Genomic DNA, 11,162 nt, shown 5'->3' on the forward strand with positions numbered 1-11,162 from the left:
TAAATCACTTTTTTTAAGGGGATATTTGCCCCCACTGATTATATAGTGTTATAAATATATGATAAATCACATTCAAGATACAACAAAATTTCAAAAATAATAGTCAACATTACTAAATGCTCTCTCAAAAAAACACAAGAATGAATAATATTGGTGTAATATGTTGAACTAAAGAGAAAGTAAGATTGTATGGAGAAATTAGAATTAATTAAAAAATATTATTCAAGTCTCAATTTATAGACATGGAACAACATGTCCATTGACACCAAGAGGCATGATTTTTTAGCTAAAAGTTATGTTTTAAAACATAACTTTTCGATTAGATATATCTAAGCTTGGATTATCATAACTTTTAGTTTAAATTAAAATAACATAACTTTTGAGAGCAAAAATTATGTCAGTTTTGTAGGATCATGTCTTAACGTGTTAAGAGTCATTACTAGGCTATATATATTCATAGTTTCTTAAATTTTTCTTCCAAAATTTCTACAAACTAAATATAGCCTATTAACCCATACAACACTAATTTTGATTTTCGACATCTTATTCCACTAATCTCACATTAGATGCTAGAAGTAGAAATGATAGCATCAACTTCCACACCATCTCATTTTGAATTCGAGTATTCGATAGTTGAAATTCAAGTTAATTTGACCTCAAATAAGAATGCCCTTGCTAATGTCAAGCTCAAATCAGTCAATATATATATATATATATATATAAAACTGTCCACAAGAAAAGCTCAGGTGTGATAATGTTAGTGAGATATCAATTTTGATTATAATTTGAATTGACTAAAATAATATTGTTTTGTTTAATTTAATTGATTAAAATAATTGTAAATCTTCCAAACTTGAGCGGTAAATTTAAAATTTAAAATTTAATTAAATTTCCTTCTTGGGGGGCCGCCGCCGAAGAAGGAAAATTCCATCCATGATGAGGCTTGGCCAGCTGACAGCAATGGCTACCACATTAATTTGCATGTCATTTTCTCTCTCTGTATTGGAGTCTCGTCCAATAATTTCACTCCCGTCTAATCACCTCCAACTCCTTTTGCTTCTACTTTGAGACTCCTTTTCCAAACAAAACTATAGCTCAAGATAATCAGAAACCATTAGCAGAACACAATTGCAGTGTCAGTATTAAGATTTCTTTGATGGGCTTTAACCACTTTCATCAATGGCGACTTACCCTCTCAGCTTCTCCTTCTTCTTCATCTCTTCATCTCTTTGTATTGTTTTGATGCTTTGTCGCCGACCGATCACTCGTTTTCATCTTCTTCTCATTTTTCTTCACTCTCTTTTATAACCCACATCTTTCCTCTTCTTTTTTTTTCGTTCTTTGTTGGAATTGGAAGAGATTAGATTTTTTTTTACGGATTTTGGTGATGGCATCGGTGTTCATATACTATGTGGTGGGAGATCTGACGGTGGGGAAGCCGGAGCTGACGGAGGTTTGTGAGACGGAGACGCTGGAGACGGCGATTAAGGCGATTGGGGACTCGACGGAGTGTGGAATTCCGGTGTGGAAGAAGAAATCGCTGGTGGGGATTGAGAATAATGAGATGAGGCAACAGAGGTTTGTGGGTATTCTTAATTCTTTTGATATTGTTTCGTTTTTGGCTAAAGCTGGGTTTTTGGAGGATCAAGATAAGGCTATGAAGACTCTGGTTTCTGAGGTTGTTGTTCCTAATAATTCGCTGTTGAGACAGGTTGACCCTGGCACACGGTTAGTCTTAATTTTTTTTTTTTTAATTCAATTTTGAATTTGCTTCTATTGACGTTAAAATTTTATTTGGAATTATATGTTAGTTTTAGTTACAAATACGAATACTGTTGTGATCCAATGTTTGATTTTATTGATTCATGTATCTTTATTTGAGGTATTGATACTGGCAAGAACCAAGTGAGCGATGTTATAATTGATTCGATCAATGGTAGCATTACACTTTGGTTAATTCTAATTCATGATTTGTGTGTTTGATACAAAAGTTGCGAGAATGACACCCTAAAATCTAGTCGAAGAGATTGGAGAATCCTAACTTCTGAGTCATATAAAGCCCTCCGCCTGAAGACATACTTTCTGATGAGTATCAAAGTCCTATACCTTACACTTTAGATTGTAACATTATTCATATATGTAACTTAAATTTAGGTTTTTTTTTTTTTTTTGTACATATATATATATATATATATATATATATATATATATGTTGAAATACATGTCTTGGTGGTAATGTTATGAATTGTGATGATTATTGAAGAGACAAAGTTTATAAGTTTAGTGTTTCTCTTGGAATAATTAAATAATTGTTTCTCTGTTGCATACTTTGTTCGTATAATTATTTATCTATTTTTTGCATTTGTATACTGTAAAATTATTTTAGCATATTAGTATTTGGGTTGTTTTCTTGAAATGAATGCTTTTGATACTCATTAATTGTGTGTTCGGTTGTGATGATTCATGTCCATTTATTGGAGGTAGATATTTTTAGTTTGTCTTTTATAAAAAGATGGTGTGACATCGTCATATCAATTGGTATGGGATTACCTTTAATAATTTACGAGAAGGCACACTTATTAATTCTAAAAAGAATGCAATGAAGCTGCAAATTGGTTAGAAGGGTCCCATTGACAATGATGAATTGATTTGATGAGTCACAATAGATATCACTAAATTCATTATCTCTTGATTTATGAAAACCTTTAATATTGTTTACTCTCTTGTGAGTTATGGATAAAATCTTTATGTGTCTTCCTTTTTAGAGTTCATCAATGCTCAATTTTGTTTGATTTTTACTTAGTTGATTTGTTTGATGAAATGATATCATATTGTATTCAGTCATGTTCATATTTTCGATTTTCAAAAAAGATTAACATAATATAATCCACTTTACACCATTTAAGTCTAAGACGCTCAGATTAGGACATTCATTTTGTTTTACTTTTTTCTGAACTCCCTTTATTAATGATATTTTTAGTGATGATAGTAATATGATTTTTTTTTTTCCTTACTTGATCTTGTTGATGGCCTCTTATGTAACTTTGTTGGTCTCTAGTTTTGGCATACCAAATATGTGCACTGTTCTCTATTGCTACTTTTCTTCTTCTCAGTGTTAAAATGCACATTTTGAGGTGTCTTCTGGTTCAGTTGTGTTGTTTCTGTTTTTGTTCTCTTTTACTTGAAAGTCAGCAATTAATTTCTTTTCACTTCAATGGTAACTGGTTAGATATACTATTTTCTGGGTCACTATTTCATAAATGCAACATATGATTTTGCAGGAGGTTAGACAGAGGATATGACATCCGGAATTTTATTGCAACCAATTTGACCTCATATAATTGTGCATTGTAAACTTCAATACTTTTTGTGTTTTGCTTGGAATCTCTCAAAATATTAATCGTTAAACATATGGTTCGATTTCATTTTTGAGTCGTGTTATCTTTCTGACTTATACTTAAAGGTATCAAGCTGCTCTTAGTCTGATAGCTTATATCTTTGATACTGTTTCTATTGCCTGTTATGATCATTAGCATTTAGTTCCTTAGAAACTGACTTCCGGTTAGGGGACAATCCTGAAAAGATTATGAGGGGGAAACTGTATATTCACCCTGTGATCATGAATAATCTTTAAGGGTATGTTTGGCAATGCAGTTTACACTGGGCTGCACAGATTCCTTGCAGCATTGTCTTGTATTTAATATAGTATTGAATTGAACAAGTTTATTCATAATGTATAAGTTTCATTTACACTAAAAGTCTGATAGAAATCAAGTCGAATAAATCCTATTTTAATATTTTTATTTAGTTATGGAATATATATGAGTTTTATTGATGATAATGAAATTAATTAGTAAATAGATATCTTTGTACTATTAATTATAATCTCTCTTAACCAATTATAGCAATTAGGAAATTAAGTCACATTATATATATATATTGAGTGAATCTCCCTTTGAATAGTGTGCTTTAACAAATACTAATATCTCAATTTATCCAATCTTTGCCCTAGCTGAAGTTTTTCCAAATGCAAAACAAGACTGATAACATTGAATGCAACTTCAGGGCGTTGTGCTATATAGTTTTGTCCAATAAACATGCTCTAACTATATTGTTTTTGTTTTAATATTTTTTCCACAGGGCATAATTGGTTGGCATGACTGTACAACACAAAACTTAGGTTTGAATTAAAATCTTTTATCCTTGCACTCAGCCCATGCTCACGTAGGATTGGCTTAGAATTTAAAATCTTGTAGACTTTAGTGCAATAAGTAGATTACCATTCCCCTAATTTATTTTGTATCGTGTAGGCATAGAGTCATTGGATTTTTTTTCTATATTAAAAATGAACCATTACTTAATTATTATATTTCTTCTTTAGTTATTATGATTAAATCAATCATAGCATTTAAGTAATTGGTCCTACTTATTAATATATATATTTTAATTTACTATTGAAAATATAATATTTAGTGAAATCAAAAGTATTTATCATATAAAGATTGCCCAATTTGGTATGCATTACACTTGGTTGTTTGTAGTTTTAGCATATTGCATTGATGGAATTCCTATATATATATGAAACAATTGGAGGAAAAATTAAAAATTTTAAAGATTTAAGTGGGCTTGTTCATCAACCAACTGAATAGAACATCCAATGTTTGTATCCACTGCCAGGTTTTTTGACGTATATTAATAAACAAGAGGTTAATTTTTTGTCTATAAGTTGGTTAATATTTTGGTTTTAAATCTTCTCTTCATAATGTTTACTCGATAGGCTAAAGTTATAGTGTTTATTAGAAGAATTGTTAATGTCATTGTGGTGAACGTTCATTATTGATAGCAGAAAGTTGAGATTGGTGTTGCTTACCATCTTTGAACTGAAAGAATGTTTTCAGGTGCGCTACATAGTTTTTGGTTCTAGTTCACTGAATAAAAACTGGGGGACAATTCTTTTGACAAATACTCAAGTAGTCTTTCATTTGTACATTGTTATTGAATGTCTTGTTCAAGCACGTATTGTTCTCTTGGAATTTCATTGAACCCAAGGGGTTTAAATTCTTGCATTCTTGCACTGGTTACCAAGCTATGCTATTAATTTAAGACTGGGGAGTTGGAAGGATAAATAGCTGGATTTTTACTCATACGTAACTGCACAAACAATCCTTTCTTGTAGAACTTCAGTGACATCAATCCATAATTTTGGGGTTGTAATTGATAGATTCATCTGGTACCCTTTCTCGCAGATTCACTATAAAACCCATGATTAACTATCCATTTATTGTCGAAGCTTATGAAGAGAAGATTCCTCCCGGAAAACCATAAACAAGATCTTTACCTCAAGCTACACACCCTTAAGCAAGGAAGTGATGGAGTAGAACATTATATAAGAGTGTTTGAGAAGCTATTAATGAGGAGTGAGCTGTCGGAAGTAAAGGAGCAAACCATTGCAAGATTTATTGGAGGATTAAATCAAGACATTGCTCATATGGTGGAGTTGCAACCATATTGCACTTTTGAAGATGTGTGTAAGTTGGCTATTAAAGTGGAGAAGCAAAAGAAGGCCATGAAGCCCATGGTTTCCAAGTCATTCTCCAAAGGGACATTATTTAATAAAAGCATATTTTTTACCAAGGGAACTACCTTCTATAAAGGTTCCCCATCCTATACAAATGCTATTGATTCTTCTTCCAAGGAGAAAGGCAAGGAAAAAATGGTGGAACCAACTAAGGACAAGCCTAATATGGTGAAGACCAACCTCTCTAGCAAAAAGTGCTTTAAATGTCAAGGCTATGGACACTTCTAAGCTGAATGCTCTAATAGGAGAGTTTTATCCTTGATGGAGATACAAGTAATTGAGGAGTCTCTTCAAGAAGAAGAAGAAAGTGAAGTTTCCAGTATGAAAATGATGAAGCCAACAAGGAAGAAAAAAAAATTCTACAAGGAGCTGATAAAAGAGAGTTGCTAGTTATTATGAGAGTTTTGCATGCTAAGCCTCTTCCCCATGAAAAGCAAAGACTTCACATTTTTCAATCAAGGTGCACTATTGAAGGTAAAGTGTGTTATTTAATTATTGATAGTGGGAGTTGTGCAAATGTGGTCTCATCCACCTTAGTAGACAAACTTGGGTTATCCACCATATCACACCTTTAACCATACAAACTATAATGGTTGAGTAATGGAACCAGCCTATAAGTTACAAGGCAAATGCTTATTTCCTTCTCCATTGGCAATTATTATAATGATAAGATTTTGTGTGATGTGATTCCTATGGATGTTTGTTACTTATTATTGGGAAGACCTTGGCAATTTGAAAGGGAAGTGAAGCATGATGGCAAGAAGAACACTTACTCCTTTAAATTCAATGGCAAGACTATCACTTTAACTCCTCTTAGTCCACAACAAGTTTATAAAGCTACTAAGGGAAATAAAGTCAAGAAAAAGAGCTTGTTTATGAATGGTCAGCAAGTGAAGGGTAACCATCTTGAGGATTTGAGGGGAAATCCTTCTCAACCCAAGAAGGATGATGTATATGCGGCTCCATTGTCATTTTTGGGTTTCAAGCCATCCTTAAGTCTCCATGCAACCTTTGAAGCCAAGAAGAATGAAGTTCTAGCAAATCCCAAGCCAAAGGAAGCATTGCATCTTTAATTTTGGCCCAAAAGCACTTTTGGATATAGTCTTATTACATCCACCCAAGATCCAAATGAATAGTTTGCTCCAATTGATCCAAAAATGCAACTTTTAAAATTATCAATGGCCCAAATGTTCAAACATCATTTTGAGAAGCCCAAAGAGCCCAAAATTGGGTTTTAGTTACATTAGAACTAAGTTAGAATTTAGTTGTTTTAGTTAGGAAACATCATTCCTAAAGTTAAGGAAAAAACAACCAACTTTTGTTTTTAGTTAATTATTATGTATGAGCTTGGTTTAAAATGAATGGTTTAGTTTAATTCATGTCATTTTAGTTGACTTTTGTGGGAACTATTGTATCATTGTCATCCATGCCTCCTATATAAAGGGGTGGATCTTCATTTGTAAAAGGTTTTTGGGTTTTTGCTCTTGAATGAAAATCTGAAGAAAGCTTGTTTGTTTTTTTTTTTCTTATTTCTTTTATTCAATCATTTTTTGTGGAAGATTTGTAGTGGAAGACCCTAAGGTTAGTAGAACTTTCCTTTATGCTTTGGTTAATTTTCTTGTTACCTTTGAAGTCCAAAGTGTGAAGATTTGAATGTGTGTTGTATGTTTCAGGTACTGTTCACTGTATGTGATTTTGCAATTTCCAATTTTTGTCAGCAAACTTTGAAGCTAGTTTTAAATGTCTTGTTGATTGAGTTGTGGTTGATATTATATACCGTTAGAAAGCTCTTTAAATGCGTTTTCTAATGATATATAGTTTGCATGATTTGAAGGTCATTTAATTGGATAAAAATTGAAGACAAATTGTTGTTGTGTCAAATGAATAGTAACTTCCAAAATTGAGTTTGTGTATTGTTGCATTGTCTTGATGGAAATGCACCAGTAAGTTTAGGATTTAGCTTGTATTTTTCTAGAATTTTGATGATCATTGGACATCATTGATCAGTGAGTGTTAACTAGGACATATGGACTTCCCTTGTAAAACTTTAGCATGACTGTGTGTAGAGAAAAACTAATTGAAATACCCTTACAAAGTTACATGGTTGAGATAAGTTTTAGAAATGAAAGTAAAATAAATATTTGAAAGGGCATATGCCTGTGTGTATAAGAAAATGTCACACGAAGGAAAGTCATGACGAAGTTGGTTGTGTGCAAGTATTAAGAGGACACATGTCAAATGACATACCCATATGTTTAGTACAGAGCAAAGAAAATAGAAAAAGAATTAGGCTAAGGATCTAAGGGTCATTTTGAGATCTAGTAAAGAGATTTCAATACGTAGTAGTACTCGATTTGCCTAAGAGATGAGATTTTAGTAAACAAGAGACAAACCGAAGGTAAAAGTGTATATAAGTCAGAGTTTAATCAAGGCTTAAGATATATATTTGCTAGACATCATAGGATTGTTACAAAGGGGCATCATGAGTACACATTCCATACACCATCCGCAATAAAGCATATTTATAGTATGACACCGTACTCATAGGAAGGTATTTGCTTGTAGTAGAGCCTATATGAGATATAGTTTGGTGTAATAGAATAAAAAGATAACTCACATGGTCAAGGTGTCAAACCCTTGTGTTAAATTTGAATCGATTAACCTAGTGTACAAATCAGTTTAGCTTTCAAATACAGATACTTCTATCGAATTATGGTTATATAAGATAAGGGATTTGAGGAGTGGTCCTTTAGTAATCAAGCAAGATATTGTTCAATTTGAGAGTTGAAATATATAGTCTAGACATTCCCTAGAGTATAGTTTGAGCACATAGATTTCAAATAAGACATGTTATCATCTTTATGGAGTTTAATGTTGACTCAAGTGTAACACCCATAGGTATGTCTCAATGGTAAAATAGTCTTTTTGCCTATGTCAGCATAAGTAGAAAAGTCAAAGTTTATATTTTGGGTGACACACGACTGTGTAGGGGAGGGCACACTTGTGTGTCCTTACTATGTAAGCCAGATCAACTGATTCAATATTTAGTTAAAATTTTAAGTGACACATTTGTGTGTCTTGACATATGCCCATGTGTCTGAAGTATAGAATCAGTTTATAAAAGGTTCATTGCAACACTTTTAGGGTATCAGTTTTACAAACCCTAGAGTTTGAAAACCTTAGGAAAAGCCTAGTATCCAAAGACTGATCATTCACTTCATTGGTGGCAGTTCTAGTGATGTTCCTCGACAAACTAATCCCTATCAAAACTAGAGAGAAGGAAAGCTACTCATGCATGGAAATCTTATAAGAACAAGGTAAGTAAGACCTGACCTTTTAGTTTTGATAGCATTTTTGTCATTGATTGTTGGTTAGTTAGGATTCTTGGTATTAAATAAACTTAAATATAATTATATGTTTAGTCTTGATGATCAAGAACTTGGTTTAAAAGGGATTAAAGAGCAAGAATGCTATATATCAATGTGTGTGGGAAGAATTATTGATGCCATGACTGATTCTACGTGAATATGGATAAAAACATAAGTATACGTGCATTATATGGAATTCTTGATTGTTGTTAATGCCTATAAAAAGGAAATCTTGATTAAACTTGCATTGATCATGTAGGAAAGCAAGATTTATTGCATGAGAAAACCCTAGAAAAGTTTGTGGTGTGTTTCATGATTTGTATGATGTTAGCTTTGATTTTTGAATTAACTTTATACGCTTAAATACACCTGTGTTTGAAACCATAGAAACCAAGTAAGGTGCATTTCCAAGCCTATTTCCAAATTCTGGAATCGACACACGATCATGTGGTATAAGACACAAACCTATGTACATGATCTCTAAACTTCGAGTAGGTTTTCTCAACACTTTGGTAACCGTGCACATAGCCGACCAATTATCAATCATCTAGGATATACAGACCTTCAATACATAGTTTCATTGCAATTGAACAGAAAATAAAACTAACTTAACTTTCCTTATGAAGTAGCCTTGTTGAGAAAGAATAAGAAAGTAATAGTTGAAGAGATACATGATTGTGTATAAGGTGACACACGCCCGTGTATCTATGAACAATGGTACATAGGTAACTTTTATAGGGAAAAATAGTCAAAGGTGAACAATAGCTAAATACACGCTTACACACGCTTGTGTATAAAGGGTAAAAAATAAAATTTGAATCAAAAACTAGGCAAAAGAGACAAGGGTCGTCCCGAGTGATAAACTAGGCATTCAAGTTACATAGTAGTACCTCTTGTGGCAATCAATGAAAGTACATAAAGGCATAAGCCATTAGTTAGGTAAAAGCTGAAAAGATGTAAGTATGCTAATTATTCTAAGATTGTTACAAGGGGGCATCGTGAGTAAGTATTCCTAACGTCAAACCCATAGTAAGGCAACACTTATAGTAAAACTTTGTTAAAGTATAACAAAGTTAGGAAATCATAGAGAACTTACATGGCTAAAGTGTCAAATCTTTGTATTTGATCTAGATTAATTGACCTGGTATTCAGTTACAATCCAGATTTAGATGTTTCCATTAAGTTTAATAGTATCATTTCAAATAGGAATCTGGGAAGGAGTAGTTCCTTAGTAACTAGGTAGAGACACAATTTGATCTGAGTGTTAGATGTATAGCCTAGTTAACCCTAAAGTACAATATGAGCACTTATTCAGTAATTAGGACCCGTCATAGTTCACTAAGGAGTTTGATGCCAACTCTAGATGATAAAGTTTAGGGTCGAGGGTTAGAGAATTTAAGGGATTACATATCAGTTAAAATCTCTTACTTACTAAGTGTTTATCACTCACCCTTTTATCTTTATGTGTGTAGGTATAGATGATTGTGACAGATGTGAGACGAGTAGTGATCAAAAGGCACAGAGTTGGAGGGCATTTCTATCATTTTTCAAATTCTTATTTACATTCAATTTTATTATAGTTGTTATAATAGACGATATATTTCTAATGATTTGGATTTGATAAACATTTTTTGATATGCTTCTGAATTAGTTTTATTGTAAGGGTATTTTATTACATTTTTAACAATTTTAATAAAAAGGTTTTACTTAGATATTTATCATCTTTTATGAATTTTATTAGATGATATGTTTCAATGATCAATCTAGTAACACTTTCTTTCAAAGGATAGTACTTCTTGAGGAGGCTGTTAAAAGTTGATATCAGAGCATGGTTTTAGGAACCCAAAAGATGTTTTTGAAAATAAAAGATGTTTTTTGAAAATAATGGTATAGTCTAATAAGCAATAATCTAAGCCCACTATGCCACATTGACTGCGCTCACAGTTAATCACTATAAATATAGTTTATATAGACCTATTAAGTTATTATGGGGACTCACAAGTAAGTTTTCAAGAAAATGAGGAGAGCTAGAACAAACACTTGAAATACATAGGCAAAGAGCCACTAGTAGAGCCAGAGTGAGAGGACAACACCCCCGACTCCCCTTCTAATTTTGAGTGCTCAAGATGTCAAAAACATCTTTTATAAAGTGTTTAAGAAACAAGGTGTTCCAATTCAGGTTAGTGAGTCAGCACCAGTACCCTCGCCATTGGCAC

At 32.5% G+C, this 11,162-nt stretch overlaps 1 protein-coding gene across 4 annotated transcripts; it reads left to right on the forward strand.

Moving 5' to 3' along the window:
- Positions 1-951: 951 nt before the first annotated feature.
- On the forward strand, positions 952-10,660 carry LOC123228946 (CBS domain-containing protein CBSX6-like). Of its 4 annotated transcripts, XM_044654466.1 has the most exons (3): positions 954-1,728; positions 8,809-8,895; positions 10,419-10,660. In XM_044654466.1, the coding sequence occupies exons 1-2, from the start codon at positions 1,388-1,390 to the stop codon at positions 8,849-8,851; spliced, it is 384 nt and encodes a 127-aa protein (XP_044510401.1). In that variant the 5' UTR covers positions 954-1,387; the 3' UTR covers positions 8,852-8,895; positions 10,419-10,660. The 4 variants fall into 4 exon arrangements, with proteins under 4 accessions (XP_044510399.1, XP_044510400.1, XP_044510401.1 ...); XM_044654464.1 differs by lacking the exons at positions 8,809-8,895; positions 10,419-10,660 and adding an exon at positions 1,992-2,288 and having other exon boundaries at positions 952-1,728; XM_044654465.1 differs by lacking the exons at positions 8,809-8,895; positions 10,419-10,660 and adding an exon at positions 3,282-3,733 and having other exon boundaries at positions 953-1,728.
- The last annotated feature ends 502 nt before the right edge of the window (positions 10,661-11,162 follow it).

The sequence above is a fragment of the Mangifera indica genome, chromosome 11 (genome assembly GCF_011075055.1).
Source record: "Mangifera indica cultivar Alphonso chromosome 11, CATAS_Mindica_2.1, whole genome shotgun sequence".
Taxonomy (NCBI): domain Eukaryota; kingdom Viridiplantae; phylum Streptophyta; class Magnoliopsida; order Sapindales; family Anacardiaceae; genus Mangifera; species Mangifera indica.

What these genes read in the sequence shown, in the direction of transcription:
- LOC123228946 (XM_044654464.1), top strand. Translation starts at nt 1,388, where the DNA reads ATGGCATCGGTGTTCATATACTATGTGGTGGGAGATCTGACGGTGGGG. An exon ending in CAGGTTGACCCTGGCACACG is followed by an intron (nt 1,729 to 1,991) that starts GTTAGTCTTAAT and finishes TTGATACAAAAG; the next exon opens with TTGCGAGAATGACACCCTAA.